The following is a 17,511-nucleotide window of genomic DNA, read 5'->3' as shown; positions in this document are numbered from 1 at the left end:
AGCATCGAAAAGAAAATTTGATATTGTTTCGAAATATTGCAACATAAATAAATTCAAAAGCAACAAGCAAAATCGAATCTTGCAGGAAAAAAGAATTTATCATACAGTATATAACTTTCCTACACGTTTCATATAACATCCATATAAATTTTATACATCTTCCAAAGTGAACTTATTGCCAAATACAAGTTGCATGTCTTCATACAAAATCATTCAACTTTTATATAATTTTCATAAAACCTCGTATAATTTTCATACAACAATCATATAACTTTCATACAATTTGATACATCTTTAAACGTGTAGTCATGCACAATTTTAATACAGTTATGTAAGTTATATGTATTTTTTTATTGCGGAAGCCAAATGTATATAGTGTGAATGAGTCACAATTACTATACCAAAAATTATGACAACCATTAAATAATAAACAAGACAATAAGACAACAATAAAAGAACACCAGAATTTACGAGGTTCGGCCAATTTTGCCTACTTCCTCGGACACAATCAATATTTTATTCCACTCCAAAATTACAAGTGAAATAATACTAAAGAGAGAAGATACAAATGCCTTAAGAAGATAAAAGGGCAAATGAGAGGTGTTCTTAAATCCTAAACATTAGGCCTCCTTTTATAGGGTAAAATTCCCATTCAAAATTGTTATCCACCGATGTGGGACTTTTGACAATTTCAACAAATCTCCACCTTGGCAAAATTCCACATCTTCAATTTTCTCTCAATAACAAATTTTGGTTGTGTCTTCATCTTCAATCTTTTGTGTTCAACAATGTTGATCAAATCCAAATAATGTTGAAACTTGACCGCAGTCACCACCTTTGTCAGCATATCAGCAGGGTTCTCCGTAGTATGAATTTTCTTCACCGTGACTCCACCTTCTTCTATGATTTCTCGTACGAAATGATACCGAACATCAATGTGCTTCGTCCTTGCATGATAAACTTGGTTCTTTGCTAATTGAATAGCACTTTGACTATCACAAAAAATTATAATATTTTTTTGTTCAATACCAAGCTCCTTTAGCAACTCTTGAAGCCAAATTGCCTCCTTCACAGCCTCTGTAATAACCATGTACTATGCCTCTGTTGTAGACAAAGCAACTGTTGACTGCAAAGTAGACTTCCAACTAACTGGTGCCTTTGCAAAAGTAAACACATAACCAGTAGTTGACCTTCGTTTGTCCAGATCACCCGCAAAATCTGAGTCACAATATCCAACTACAGACCGATTGCCTCCCTGCTCAAAAACTAACCCAACATCTACAGTACTATGAATATACCGTAGAATCCATTTCACAGCTTGCCAATGCTCCTTTCCTGGATTATGCATATATCTGCTAATAACTCCAACAGCTTGTGAAATGTCAGGTCTCGTACAAACCATTGTATACATCAAGCTACCAACATCATTTGCGTATGGTACCCTTGACATATACTCTTGTTCAGTTTCATCCTTTGGCGACATAGTAGTACTTAGCTTAAAATGGGGAGCAAGTGGCGTACTAATTGACTTAGTCTTCTTATCTATGCCAAAACGTTGTAGTACTCTCTTCAAATATTCTTTCTGAGATAAACAGAGTTTCTTTGAACGTCTATCTCTTATTATCTCCATGCCAAGAATTTTCTTTGCCTCACCCAGATCCTTCATCTCGAACTCCTCCTTCAGTTGAATCTTCAACTTATCAATTTCTTCCGAATTCTTGGAAGTTATCAACATATCATCAACATATAGGAGAAGATATACAAAGGAACCATCATTAAGTTTGCGCAAATACACACAATGATCGTATTTGCTTCTCTTGTACCCTTGCCACAACATAAACTTGTCAAATCGCTTGTACCATTGTCTAGAAGATTGTTTCAATCCGTACAACGATGTTTCAAGTTTGCATACCATATTTTCTTTTCCAGCAACTTTGAATCCTTCTGGCTGATTCATGTAGATTTTCTCCTCCAAGTTTCCATATAAAAACGCAGTTTTTACATCCATCTGAATTAGTTCCAAATCTAACTGTGCTACCAAAGCCAACATAATTCTAATGGAGGAATATTTTACAACTGGAGAAAATACTTCATTATAATCAATTCCCTCCTTCTGAGCATATCCTTTGGCCACCAATCTTGCTTTGTAGCGAACATCTTCTTGGTTAGAAAATCCTTCTTTCTTTGCAAATACCCATTTGCACCCAATTATTTTCTTTTCCTTTGGGAGATTGGCTAATTTTCATGTATGATTCTGATGAAAGGACTGCATTTCTTCATTCATGGCAATCCTCCACTTATCTTCTTCTGAACTTTGGATTGCGTCTTTATAAGTGGTAGGAACACCATCAGCTACAATTGAGGTTGCGCAAGCAACCGTCTCTATGAGACGAATAGGTTTCGTTATTGTCCTTTTTGGCCTGCTGATGGCTATTGATTCAAGTTGTTGTCGAGGTTCCTGAGTTGGAATCTCCCTCTCTACTGGCTCTTCTTCCAGAGGGTAATCTTCATGAGTTTCCTCCTCATCTTCTTGTGTAGGAAAAATAAATTTTCCCTCAAACTCCACTTGCTTTGATGCACCACTAATTTGTTTGACATCTTCAACTGTCACCTTATCTGTTATGGCAGATTCATCAAAGGTAACATCTCTGCTGAATATAATATTCCTTGTCTCTGGACACCATAAGCGGTATCCTTTGACTCCAGAAGTAATCCCCATAAATATAGCCTTCTTTGCTCTCGGATCCAATTTTGCCTCTTTCACATGATAGTATGCAATTGAGCCAAACACGTGCAAAGAGTCATAATCTACAGCAGGTTTTCCATACCATTTTTCAAATGGTGTCTTGCCATCAATAGCAGCAGATGGCAGACGATTAATGAGGTGGCATGCATATGTAATTGCCTCAGCCCAAAATTCTTTGCCCAAGCCAGCATTGGACAACATACACCGTACCTTCTCCAGTAAAGTCCGGTTCATACGTTCTGCCACTCCATTCTGTTGTGGTGTATGTCTGACACTAAAGTATCGGACGATGCCATCATTTTCACAGACCTTATTGAAATGATCATTTTTGTATTCACCTCCATTGTCTGTGCGAATACACTTGATCCTCCTGCCTGTTTGATTCTCCACCATCGTCTTCCATTTGAAAAATTCCCAACACTTCATCTTTTCTCTTCATTGTATACACCCACACTCTTCGGGAAAAATTATCAACAAAGGTTACAAAATAGTGCTTCCCACCCAATGAAGGTGTTTTGGAAGAACCCCAAATATCAGAGTGTACATAATTCAAAATGCCTTTAGTATTATGGATCGCTGTACCAAATTTAACCCTTGTCTGTTTCCCTTTGACACAATGCTCGCAAAACTCCAAGTTGCAAGTCTTTACGCCTTTTAACAATCCTTGATTAGATAGAGCTTTCAAGAATTTCCCTCCAGCATGTCCCAAGCGCATGTGCCATAGCCTAGTTGCTTCTGCCTCTTTGTCATCACTGGATGTCACTGTCGCTGTCCCAATAACTGTACTACCACGATAGCGGTACATGTTATTGTTCTTCCGATTGGCCTTCATTACTACTACTGCACCGAAGCATATTCTCATCACTCCATTTTCTGCAATGATTTTAAACCCTTTTGATTCTAGGGCTCCCACAGAGATGAGATTCTTCTTCAAACCCGGTACATATCGAACATCTGTTAATGTTCTGATCATTCCATCATGGCTTCTTAATCTTATTGAACCAATGCCATATGAGGTAAGAGGGCTGTTATCCGCTGTGTGGATGACTCCATATTCTCCTTCTTGAAAATTTACGAACCAGTCCTTGTTGGGACACATATGATAGCTACAAGCCGAGTCCATTAACCATATGTCTGATGATGTTGATAACTCTGTTGTAACTAATGAGAAGTCTGAATCATCACAATCAGCTACATTTGAATCCATAATGGCCTTTCCATTGTTATGTCTAGCCTTATTCTTCAACATCGGACAGTCTTTCTTCCAGTGCCCCTTTTCTCGACAAAAGGCACATTCATCTTTGCTGGGTCTAGATCTCGACTTGGATCTTCCCTTCTTAGTCCTCGTTTGATTTTGAGGATGACCTCTCACAATTAGTGCTTCTCCTTCTCCGCCCATCTGTTTTTCTCCCTTTCTTTGTTCATAGCTGTACAAAGCCGAACAAACTTCTCTGAGAGAAATTTCATCATTTCCATGGAGTAGAGTAGTTTCAAGGTGCTCGTACTCATTAGGAAGTGACCCCAACAACATCAAGGCCAAGTCACCATCATCAAAAGTTGCATCCATATTTTGCAAATCTGTGACCAACTTATTGAAACTGGTGATATGTTCATTCATTGTGGTACCAGGAACATAGGTGAAGCGAAACAGTCTCTTCTTCATGTACAATTTATTTTGACTGTATTTCTTCAAAAATTTATCCTCCAGTGCTTTCCATAATTTACTTGCAGAAGTTTTCTTTGTGTATGGATATTTCTGCTCTCTAGCAAGGTAGGATCGTATGGTACCGCAAGCAACACGATTGATAATTTTCCAATCTTCTTCTCCAATAACATCTGGCTTCTTTTCTTCAATGGCAAGATCTAGCCCTTGTTGAAAAAGAACATCTAGAACCTCGCCTTGCCACATCCCAAAATATCCTGACCCGTCAAAAATTTCTACCGCAAATTTCGCATTTGACACAATTCTTATCATAAGCGAAGATGCCGACAATGACGTATTATTGACACTTGATGTAGATTCTTCTTGTTTATTGTCTTCCATTTTGACACAAATATTATTTAGTAGCTGACGACACAAATCAAGATTATTTCCTTTCTGGTGTGGAAGATCAGACTAAGCTGCTACCACAGAGCATACTCAGACAGAACCTTGACTCAGTTACCAAGATAGATCTTTTCTGATGTGGAAGATCAGACTATGCTGCAACCACAGAGCATACTTAGACAGTACCTTGGCTCTGATACCAATTGTTGCGGAAGCCAAATGTATATAGTGTGAATAAGTCACAACTACTATACCAAAAATTATGACAACCACTAAATAATAAATAAGACAATAAGACAACAATAAAAGAACACCAGAATTTACGAGGTTCGGCCAATTTTGCCTACTTCCTCGGACACAATCAATATTTTATTCCACTCCAAAATTACAAGTGAAATAATACTAAAGAGAGAAGATACAAATGCCTTAAGAAGATAAAAAGGCAAATGAGAGGTGTTCTTAAATCCTAAACATTAGGCCTCCTTTTATAGGGTGAAATTCCCATTCAAAATTGTCATCCACCGATGTGGGACTTTTGACAATTTCAACATTTTTTATGTCATTAGTAAGTATTTTGCATGTCATGTATTCTTCTTCGAGTTACAATCTGAAAATCTAACCAAAATTGAGATATAAGCTCCAAAGAATATTTTTAATTATTTGCAATAACACATAGCTTCGAAGAAATGGAGCTAAAGGGAAAGAAAATATGTGAGGTGATTACGAGGGGGGGGGGGGGGGGAGGATGACTGACAGACGTGAGGGAATGTGGGTTGGATGATAGACGTGAGGAGGGGGTAGCTAATAGGTGTATGTAGCGGTTATTAGCAATTAAACGCCATATTATTAAGGGATACTCATTTATCATTAATTTGTATATAACTGAAAATTATGTATATGAAATATAATTAAGTGATAACCTTTATAATAAGAGTAATTAATTTTATAATGTATAAATGGGTAAAAAAAATTTAAAACTATGTTCTAATTAAATATTTCACATAACATAGAATAGGACTGGGGATTATTCTTTTTCAGTGTCAAGTCATGGTAAGATTAAAGAATACGTTTTTAAAAAAGAAAAAAATTGTCCTCCCCTTTGTTGAAGTTATTGCTCCTTTGGTTACTCAAACAACCTTAAAGTTATAAATGGGGGTGATGATAATCTGAGCAACTTCCTCTTGTTAAAGAATACTTCATATAGGAAAATATCCTCACAAACCTAGTTGGTTAGCAGATAAAAGAGAACATACACTAAATTTATATATTATTAAAAGGAAGAAAGTTTGACATAGAATTGTGACAATTGTGGCGGAATAAGAAAATGACATGTGTTAGTTTTAGGACAAAAAATAATTATTAGGAGTAATAATTGGTTACATTAGTTAATGTTTAAAATTTAACAGTTTGTAAGTAGTGGTGTCGTAACCCTTGCAAAATAAAAACCACATTTTTTGGTAAGTGATTGTACTTTTTACGCAAAAATAAAACTAAAAAATTAATATTTAATTATTGGTCTTCATAGAGCACATTTTATTTAAAATAATTAAATTAAATATTTGATTTAATTAATAATATATACATACAACCTTTCTTGTGCATTGTGGCGGAGATGTGGTAAACAGAAACTGTACAAAGCCGGTGGAACCGTCAGGAAATTTAAGGGAGAATCTCTGGGAACGTGGACTCAATATCGGAAACATCGATCCATTATCAGTTGTGCAGTTATTTTTGCAGTTGTAACATTTTCAGAACTTTTTATATAATTCTAACCATTCTACCAACATATCTTTCTATTAGGATTTCAAAGTATAACGGAATTTCCTATTTGTGGAGCACTTCATTTCCTCTCTAAATTCTCAAAGTAGTCTGCTTTACATGCCAAACATGAACTTTTTCTGTTAGTAATTTCTAAATTCCCATTGAAGTGGACTACGCATCCAAGATGTTTGATGATATGCAAAACTTGAACTTCTTTTGTTGGTAATTTCTTGGGTGTTAGTTTTCGATTGTTTTGAATAATTTCTTGAGTGAACGTACCTAATTGCAAGGTATCAAAATTGCTGCTGTAAGATTAGGTCTCTTAATTTGTGCTCTATTGTTATTTGTTCCTGTAAGAATAACTTTATCAGTAGATCCAGTTCCAAAAAGGAAGAGACAAACAAGGAAAGATGAGGATGGATGATCTGCACAACTGCTTGTGTGACAATCTCTTATATTCAGAAGAGAAAGCGGAAGATGAACGAAAATGCACCTATTTTTTCAGTCAAGTTCTCTACTTTCTCTCCCTCTTTCTTTTAATCGTGTGTTTATTGAGTAGTCTTTATGATAATCATTAAAGTGGACTATGCACCCAAGATGTTTGATGATATGCCTGACTCATTCACCGAATGATATTTGAATAAGTACATAATGTAAAACATGTTTTAAATAGAGTTCTTCTCGCGAATGCATATCTTAAAACTGATCTTGAACTTTAAAATTGTATTTTGACTCATAGTGCAGTTCACTATGATTATTGCAAGTAATAATTCATTTCTTTGACACGTCTAGCTTTTCTCTTATTTTTTTGTAATATGACAAAAATTAATCAGCAATTAGGCCAAGCTAATCTCTAATATTTCAAATTTGGTTCTTCTTTGACATAGAGTAAAAACTAAAAAAAAATAGAGAAATGGACTTCGACGCTGCCATAACGGATGCTTTTCCATGAAGAAGTAAACTAAAGGTAACTGCCTTTTCCCTTTTTTTTTGTTAATGATACTTTGGCAGATTACTAGCGCTTTTTAATTGAAGACTTTTGCAGGTTTGATTTTAGTATCTTAGAGCTCAAGCATCCGGAACTACATTTAATATAGTGGATTTATACAAACGTGCTTTTTACTATTAATTTTATACTAAATTGCTTACAAAAACTTATTCTTAAAATCTCTGTTTCTTTTTCAAGGAGCACAAAGTTATTTGACCCTATTGATATGGCATTCTCTTGGAGCTGCATGTGAGCTTTTATGGCATTCTGATCATATTATAGTTCAGCTTCGGGAAGTTTTTTTTTTTTGGGCTTTCTGAATGTGCACTTGATTTATATCATATTTTGAGCTACTTGTGGGAATTACTGAGGCTAACGATTATAGCGAATTCAAAATATCGACGCTACGAGTTTTGAATATGTTGGTCACCAAACTCAAAGGTTATCAACACGAAATCGAGAGAGTGAGGAACGATGCGTTTCACTTTGGGCTTCAGGGTGTTAAGAGCGATATTGTTGGATCTCATCCTCTTGAAGGTAAGGCAAGAGGGATGAAGCCGAACCATAGGTGTTTGCAATTATTTTCCTATCCGTTACCAAAAAATAATATCTTCCTCTTCATCTCCTCTTACCTCTTCATATAAATTATACTTGCCTTAATACATTGCTTTATTCAAGGTTTGTTCCTGCGACTTAGAATACATCACTCTTTGTTGCAGTGTTGTGGCTAATTTTTGAAATTTTATATGCTTAATGCAGGCCTATTGCGTACAAAGTTCAGTTGAAACCTAATCAATTGAAAGAAAATTACTATGCCATGGTAAATATTTTATCCATTTTCTTGTAATTCGTACATTGAGTCTATACTTCAACAATGAACAACATTTGATTAGCCAACAACTGAAGAGATATAAGGTTGATTATATATTAAAGATCAACCAGTAAATTCATTGTTAGATAACTTTGAAAAAAATATGAAGTAAAGATTAACCATTGAATATTTTTAAGATATAAATTTAAAAATAATGTTGTCATCCAATCCTGTCCATGAATTATTCAGTCTGAGGCGTTTGTTTCACTTCATTGAATCATTAAATTGTTAGATACTTCATTCAATAGAATACTACAAATTACAAAGGCCTAGGAGACTAGGACCACAACAATGTTAAATTGTTGGATGAAGCAAGTGATTTGGAGTAAAGAATTGGATATTTGTAAGTGTAAAATAATACTGCTATTGCTTCATTTTTCAAGTTTCGTTGTTTCTTCTATTCTTTATTTTAGATCTCTTTATATACTTATTATCATATTATCCTTAAAGTACACTTTGTTATTATAACTAAAATATACACGTTATTTGCTCAAATTTACACTTAAAGAGAAGTGCTTCTTTGGAAGACATGTCGTCTCAGTTGTTTTATCCAATTCAGAAAATTTTCATCTCTTAAGGGGATAATATTGATTCTTTTAGTACCCACTGAAGCTACTTTGGCCCTGAATATGGCATATATTACTAACCATTGAATAGTGACAAAGACGACATAATAACATATAATCATCAAAAAGAGTTAATAGGCGCTCGATAGTACATGGATAAATTTATGCGCAACATTCAGATTTACAGTTTCACATTCTTACTCAAGCCTTACGTTATTGTTGTGATGAGGGTAGTTTGTCGACACCATTTCTTGAGCCCTTTCCATTACTATATTTCCTGTAGAATGTTCTATTGCTCCACATCTCAATTGCAGCTATATGCTTTCCTTTAGTTATATGACTCTCAAAATCTTTTTTAGTAAGAAGGGTATCGCCCAAAACGATGTGAATTAAAGTATCTATATGAAAACTGGTCATAAACTCCTTACCTGTTGTAGATCCCCTTCCTTATGAATCAGTTTTTCGGGTACAAGAAATGAGTGCCCCTAATGGCTTTTCTCTCTTCGGTTACTGTCCTAATGGCTTTTCTCTCTTCGGTTACTGTTCTACTGGCCTTTTGTTTAGTGGTAAATTGTAACTACCTACCTTATGCAGAGGCAAACGGAAAGCAATCTACAAACACCTGAAATAGATTATTTAATGTCAACGGAATTTCTTTTATGCAGGGATGCCTTTTTTTTATGCACAGTATTTCAGTGTAGATAAAGATATTATCTTGAACAGATTGATGAGTTGAATCCTCTTAGTGGAGATTTTTTCAGCAACATTGATCCCAACATGTAGGAGTAACTAACTTTCTCAGGTGGAAATACATAGACAATATAGCTAGGTTGAGAAATGCTGAACATTTATAGGTTTCACCAGCTCTTTTTCTTTGATGTGATAATCACGCAACAAGAAAATCTAAAAGTATTTCTTAGTATCTATCATCATTTTTATTTGTTTTCTCTTTTTATTCGTTTCTACTTATGCCATGTTATTTAAGGTGCATGCAACTAATTATTGTTATTAAGAAACTGAAAGAAATATTCATAAAAAGATGGTTTTAGTTTTTAGTAGTTTAATTCAAGCTTGTCAGAGTAGTCAAAAGCCAAAAACAAAAGAAACGTTATGGCATGTCAGGTTTTTAGCCTCAAAACAAATGATGTGTGATTTTTTCGATTATGTTATTCGCAGGAAATAAGATTTGAATCAAATGTGATATGTGAATATATTGATAGGAAGCTGAGTTTTAGTGGCTGTCAGGTATGTGGAATTAATTATCAATATCCACTTTGTGGGTTCTTAAGCATTTACTTTTGTAGTTGATTTCCTTCCATAGTTATTTTTTTATTTCTTATGCTGGACTTTTTAGAATTTATTTTTGTACTATTACGGCTTTGCAGCTATAAGATGGGAATATTATTTACTTTCACAAATCTCTTTGAAAGCAAGGCAATAAACAATATCGCTTTCTAGAGGTTCCCTCAATTTTGGAGTACGTCCACAAGAATCATCGAGTTTGTGATGCATCCCCTTATTGTGATATTAGTCCCTAGAGTATTAAATACTGTATTTATTTGAAGAAAGGGTTCCTAACGAAACAGTAGCAATTACGTATACCATAGAAAATGTTAGTCTGTAAGAATATCACAATAAGAATATAAAATCTGCAATATGTCACACATGATTCATATACATCTGTTTTTATTATCTCTCCGTTCTTTTTTCTTTTGAAATGATCTGCGCATTCCGCGGGTATGTATACTAATTAGTCTAAAAGAGAGGGAGTATAAAACAATTCTGATCAAGGGAGGGAGTATAAAAGAATTCTCATCATGTTTGGTTTTCGTGAAAATATTAATCTTTTAGGATCAAATTTGACTGCATCTAGTTTAAATACAATAAAGGTAAAATCACATTGAACTCGATTTATCTCTACCCTGTAACGTGTGAGCTTGTTAATCAGCATCATGTAAAATCACATTTAACTCTAATTCTTTATTGTTGAATTAACTTAAATAGCGGTCTATTTAATTACTTAAACTTAAAATAATTGGCAGACGTATGATATATGTATAATCCACACACATCATCATCATCATACTTATAAGTAAGAAGCCCCAAAGTAAAAACTTGAATTACCAAAATACCTCTCAAAAATTGAATGACCATTATATCCTTCAAACAAACATTATTTCTATAACACTTTTGTACAAAAATATAAATGTATATTTTAATAAATTTATTAATCTACTAAACATCTTGTCACATACAATGCATATGAACATGAAAATACAATAAATATAGAATTACGTGGGAACATTAGTTTTTGCAATCTTAAATGATATATTAACTACTCTATTTATTTATTGTGATTATTATTGATGGGAAGTCATATAGTTTTCATATTTCAGTTTTGTTTCTTTCATCTTCTAGGGTAATAGTAGTGTAATATTTTTGCATAAATGATTTATTTCACTATAAAAATGCACATCAAATTGTCTAATCAGTATATTCATTTCTCTTGGTTCTATCAAAATTTTTCTTTTCCTCAGAAAATTCATTGGTTTTGTCGGATATCATTCTGCAACATATTTTAGGTTTAATTTTTGAATTCTTCTCTTTAGTTATTGTGTCTGATTCATGTTCCATTTTGGTATATTTTGTAGTGGTCCAAAAGCTGAAATTTAGATTGCTGCAATCTTTGGCATCCTTATTTGATTTTGTTACTATATTTTTGTTGTAAAATGATTGGTTGCCTTTTGTGTTATACTACTACTTTGAGTGGTGGTGATTTGTAATATTAACAAATAAGCGGGACACTTTGCAAACAGAAGAAGATTAGTGTAAAAATAAATTGAATTGTTGACTGTATAAAAAATTTATATAACGTGATACATTAATGGTAAATGTTTATAGTAATATCTACTTCTTTTTTTAGGATGCTTACAATTTTATAAATAGAACAGCACAAAGATTGTGCAGTTAGAAGTGAGAATATACATACTCCAAGAAAAAATAAAAGATAAGAATCCCCCTAAAACAAAAACTTACAGAGATTCTATGATAAAAAAAAGTACATGGATTTTTATGCTGTCAAGTATGGAGTTATAGGGCAATCTTTACACCAAAAAAGAAAAACAACTAAGCAGTTCATTTCTATTCTCTGGATGGAATTCCTTTCTCCCTCAAAAGGTTGAGAGATCCAATATACATAATAATTGTTAATATTGCACAAACATGATTGCAGATTCTAAAACTTATTAGCTTTCTTGTTAATTTATACTAATTAACATGGGATACACGTGCAACGTACGTGTTCGAGAACTAGTAAATAAAATAAAGACAAACATATATAATGAGATAAATTGAAAATATTTTTGTATTTTTTAATTTTGTGATAAAATAAAGTAAAAGAAACTCAATTTACCTCTCCGTTGTTAGACGCCCTCTAACAACCCGACACTCGTTTCTCTTTTTAGAATGGGTCACCCCCTTCCTTTCGAGATTCAAAAGTGGTCACTGCCTCACTGGTGTGGATAATTGGGCCACAGAATCTTTACTGGGTCCCCTGGTTGTAGCTTGACTAACAACAACAACAATAACATACCTAGTATAATTTCACAGGTGGGGTATGGGGAAGATAGTGTGTACGTAGACCTTACCCCTACCTGCAGAGGTAGAGATGTTGTTTCCAATAGACCCTCAACTCAAGAAAAAGTGGAAAGGAAGAAAAGGGAAGAAGAAGAAGAAGAAGAAGAAAGAAGAGGGAGACAAAAGACGATAACGAAAAAAAAGGAGAAAAAATAGCATCAGATAGTAACAATCAGGGAGCAACAATTTTCAGTAAAAGAGGAGAAAGAGAAGCATCAAATAGTAACAATCAGGGAGCAACAATTTTCAGTAGCAATTTTCAAAAACAATGGACGTGGTTGCTAAATACCATATATAATAACAAAATAAAAGGAAGTAACTTTCAACCAACAACAAGAATATTACTAATACTACTGATAAACCTAGGAGAAACTCACAACTATCTGTCAACCCACCACCTTAATCCTTGACCTCCACACCTTCCTATCGCTAGTCATGTCCTCGGTTAGGTGAAGCACCGACATGTCCTGCCTAATCACCTCTCCCCCATACTTCTTTGGCCTAACCCTGCCTTTTCTCAAGCCCGCCATGGTTAACCTCTCACACCTTCTGACCGGGGCATCTATGTCTCTCCTTCTCACATGCCCAAACTATCGCATCCTCGATTCCCGCAACTTAGCTTTTATGGATGCCACTCCCACCTTGTCCCTAATAACTTCATTCCTGATCTTGTCTTTTATGGTATGTCCACACATCCATCTCAACATTCCTATTTCAGCTACGCTCATCTTATGGATATGGGACTTCTTGACGGGCCAATATTCATCTCCATACAATATAGCCGGTCTAACCACCACCCTGTAGAATTTGCCCTTAAGTCTAGGCGGCATACTCTTATCGTATAACACTCCCGAAGCTAGCCATCATCTCATCCAACCCGCTCCAATGCGGTGAGTAACATCCTCGTCAATCTCCCTGTTGTTTTGGATTATAGACCCAAGATACTTGAAACTATCTCTTATGGGAATGACTTGAATATCAATCTTTACTTTCACTTCTTCTCCATGCCTCTCATCACTGAACTTGCACTCCAAGTATTCAGTTTTCGACCTACTCAACTTGAAACCTTTGGACTCCCGCGTCTGTCTCCAAACTTCCAACATAGTGTTAACACCCACTTGTGTCTCGTCAATCAGAACTATGTCGTCAGCAAATAACATACATCATGGCATCCTCCCTTGTATGTGTCGTGTCAACACATCCAATGTTAGGGCAAACAAAAACAGGCTAAAGGCTGATCCCTGATGCAACCCCATCTCCACAGGAAAATATTCCGAGTCTCCTCCCGTAGTACTCATCCGAGTCTTAGCACCTTCGTACATGTCCTTAATCACCCTAATGTACGCTACCGGGATGCCGCTAACCTTAAAACATCTCCATAGCACCTCCCTCGGGACTTTGTCATAAACCTTCTCAAGATCAATGAACACCATGTGCATGTCCTTTTTCCTCTCCCTATACTGCTCCACCAATCGTCTCACAAGGTGAATGGCTTCTATAGTTGACCGTCCTGGTATAAATACGAATTGGTTCTCAAAGATAGATACACCTGTCCTTACTCTCTTCTCCACCACCCTCTCCCAAACCTCCATAGTGTGATTCAGCAGCTTGATATCCCTATAGTTGTTGCAGTTCTGGATATCACTTTTATTTTTGTACAACGTAATCATCAAACTCCCTTGTATACATCCCTTGTATGTGTCATGTCAACACATCCAACGCTAGGGCAAACAAACACGAGCTACATCCCTTGTATATGTCGTGTCAACACATCCAACGCTAGGGCAAACAAAAACGGGCTAAGGGCTGATCCCTGATGCAACCCCATCTCCACAGAAAAATATTTCGAGTATCCTCCCACAGTACTCACCCGAGTCTTAGCACTTATACATGTCCTTAATCACCCTAATGTACGCTAGCGGGACGCCGCTAACCTACAAACATCTCCATAGCACCTCCCTCGGGACTTTGTCATAAACCTTCTCAAGGTCAATGAACACCATGTGCAAGTCTTTTTTCCTCTCCCTATACTGCTCCACCAATCGTCTCACAAGGTGAATGGCTTCTGTAGTTGACCATCCTAGTATAAATCCGAACTGGTTCTCAGAGATAGATACACCTGTCCTCACTCTCTTCTCCACCACCCTCTTCGAAACATCCATAATCTGACTCAGCAGCTTGATATCCATATAGTTATTGCAGTTCTGGATATCACTTTTATTTTTGTACAATGGAATCATCAAACTCCACCTCCAATCTCCGGGCATCTTCTTCGTCTTGAAAATGACGTTAAACAAGCTAGTAAGCCACTCCAAGCCTAGCCTAGCCTACCCGCTTCTTTCCAAAATTCCACCGGGATCTCGTTCGGCCCAGTTGCCTTACCCCTGCTCATCTTCCGTATTGCCACATCAACCTCCTCACACTTAATACGCCTACAAAACCCAAAATCTCTCCGACTCTCTGAGTTCTCCAACTCATCCAACACGATGTTCATATCCCCTTCCTCGTTCAAGAGTCTATGAAAGTACTCCTATCATCTACGTCTGATACACGCCTCTTCTACCAATACCTTACCGTCTTTATCTTTGATGCACCTCACTCGATCCAGGTCCCGAGCCTCCCTCTCCCTAATCTTGGCTAACTTGTACAACTTCGTATCCCCTCATTTGCCCCCAAAATCCTCATACAATCTTTCAAAAGCTGCAGTCTTAGCCGCCGTGACCGCGAGCTTCGCCTCTCTCCTTGCCTTCTTATAACACTCCCTATACGACCTCCGCTCTTCCTCGTTCGTGCTCCCTACTAGCTTCAAACACGCCGCTTTCTTAGCTTCCACTTTTCCTTAGACCTCCCCATTCCACCACCAGTCCCTTTATGGCCACCCAAGTAAGCCTTCGAGACCCCTAATACCTCCTAACAGCTTCTCTAATGCAGTTCGCTGTCGTGGTCGACCGTAATTATGAAAAAAAAAATAAAATAAAATATATATATATATATATATATATATATATATATATATTAATTAAACAAAGAATTCAATTTACACAATTTATTCATGCTTTGAGTCCTAAACTATCCGGACTTTAGCATAAGTGCAGAGAAATTCTATTCCGTATGAGACTCAAGTAATGTCAGTTGTACTAGGGGCTTTATGTATGACAAGTGTCTATTGTGATATGACACACAAGAGACCCATTTCACTTGCTCGTTACCCTCTTTTCTCCTCACTCACCGCCACTCACTTTTCTTCATATTCCTCTTTTTTAAATCCTTCTTTTATTTGCAACAACTCTTAATCCAACTAGCTAGACCCATATAAATTTTGTCCCATAGTCACTGAGAGCTCAGGTGCATAATTGTTTTCTTTTGAAAATGGTAAAATCATCAAATTAGTTTATTTCCAATATCCTAAACTAATTAACCCACAACATTTATAATTTCTATTGTCTCTCTATTTTGATTTGTGTAATGAGATGTTGAAAAATCATTAAAAATTTGGAGAGTCAAAGTAAGAATGATGGTATTTGGAAGGTTTAAATTGGTTTTTGGAGGAAATGAAAATATAAGATGTGAATGAATCTGCAAGAGTACTTAATGGTTATTTTCATCATTTTCTACAAGAGTACTTAATGGTCAAGTGAAGTTTGATATTATTGATATTTAGTTTTAAGAAAACAAAGATGAAAATGAAAGTATTGCTTGGAAATGGTGTGCTTGAAGAAGATTTTATGGACTCGTCTAGATAGAGAAGAAAAGGAAAGATCTGGAAAGAGAAGAAAGGAGGAAAGGGAGGAGCAAATTGGTTCATGGGACCCACCGCCACGTGTCTCTTAAATAATAAGATCTCACACAAAATTTGTTGGTTGAGTGAGACTCAGAATAAAATTTCTCATAAGTGCAAGGAATACTGATCTCCTTTTTTTTTTTCTTTTCTTTTGTTGTTTTGTGAAGGGATAAGCATCTTGGGAAAAAATCCAGTCAAATATTATTATCTCAAGTAATATTCAATAGTCATGTAGATTCATGCCACGTGGATCATAAAATGATTAATGGTTGAGATCCATTTAACTCTTATACTAATAAAAAAGAACTAAAATGGTAAAAGTTTGCCTAACTCCACCATTAAGAATTAACCCAAGTTTCTCACTTTTTTTTCTCCTTTTAATATATCAAAATATGTCTCTTACTTTTAGCAAAATAAAGCTACAACTGAATTTTTCAAGAAAGGCAATTAAAGATGGCGGAAATCATCTACCCGATTTTTTTACCCGCCAAAAAAATATTTTCTCCTATGGAAAGATCATACATATCATTAAAATATATGTATTACTAGTATCTCATCTTATTTCTTTTCCTACGAAACCCAAAAGTTTTATTGTTGCTATCGTCAACAACAAACAATCTCTTGAAATACAACATTTTATTCACCTTTTCATATATTATTAGTTATTGTTTGGTCTTGTTAAATTTAATTGTATTTTTTATTTTTAGTTTGATTAATTGATATTTGTCTGATCTAATATTATATGTTTTCATCCATATGCCTCATCTGACAAACTACAAATACAAAAAGATTTCATTATGATTATTTAATTTATGATGGTGTTAATATGTTTGTACCTATTTTAGGTTTGAATTATTGTTCAGAACTCCGTAGTGCTTTAAATTTGATTTTTTTTTAGTATAGTTGAGAATTTCGGGAATAGAAAGTGCGAAAATACTCCTGAAGAAGTTTTACAATGTAACCCTCAAGGGCTAGTAGATTATGAACTAAAACTTGGCCTTGAGTTTGATAGTGACGAGGATGCACTTAATTATTATTATGAGTATACAAGAAGAGTTGGTTTTAGTGTTCCCAAAGAATACATCAATACAAATAAAAAATTGGGTTATGTAACA

The 17,511-nt window shown here is 35.3% G+C and overlaps 1 protein-coding gene and 1 long non-coding RNA gene across 2 annotated transcripts; one reads left to right on the top strand and one right to left on the bottom strand.

The window, feature by feature from the left end:
• Positions 1-6,415: 6,415 nt before the first annotated feature.
• Positions 6,416-10,671, top strand: LOC107799737 (uncharacterized). The gene is made up of 4 exons (XR_001651195.2): positions 6,416-7,521; positions 8,302-8,362; positions 10,156-10,224; positions 10,365-10,671. It is a non-coding gene; the product is annotated as an uncharacterized LOC107799737 (long non-coding RNA).
• Positions 10,672-13,778: 3,107 nt separating this feature from the next.
• Positions 13,779-14,207, bottom strand: LOC142168923 (secreted RxLR effector protein 78-like). The gene has a single exon (XM_075230099.1). It carries the CDS (start codon positions 14,205-14,207, stop codon positions 13,779-13,781), a length of 429 nt encoding a protein of 142 aa, XP_075086200.1.
• Positions 14,208-17,511: the final 3,304 nt, after the last annotated feature.

This window comes from Nicotiana tabacum, chromosome 14 (assembly GCF_000715075.1).
Source record: "Nicotiana tabacum cultivar K326 chromosome 14, ASM71507v2, whole genome shotgun sequence".
In the NCBI taxonomy this organism is placed as follows: domain Eukaryota; kingdom Viridiplantae; phylum Streptophyta; class Magnoliopsida; order Solanales; family Solanaceae; genus Nicotiana; species Nicotiana tabacum.
The sequence above is the reverse complement of the archived record's forward strand: the minus strand, read 5'-3'. Positions and strand labels throughout refer to the sequence as shown.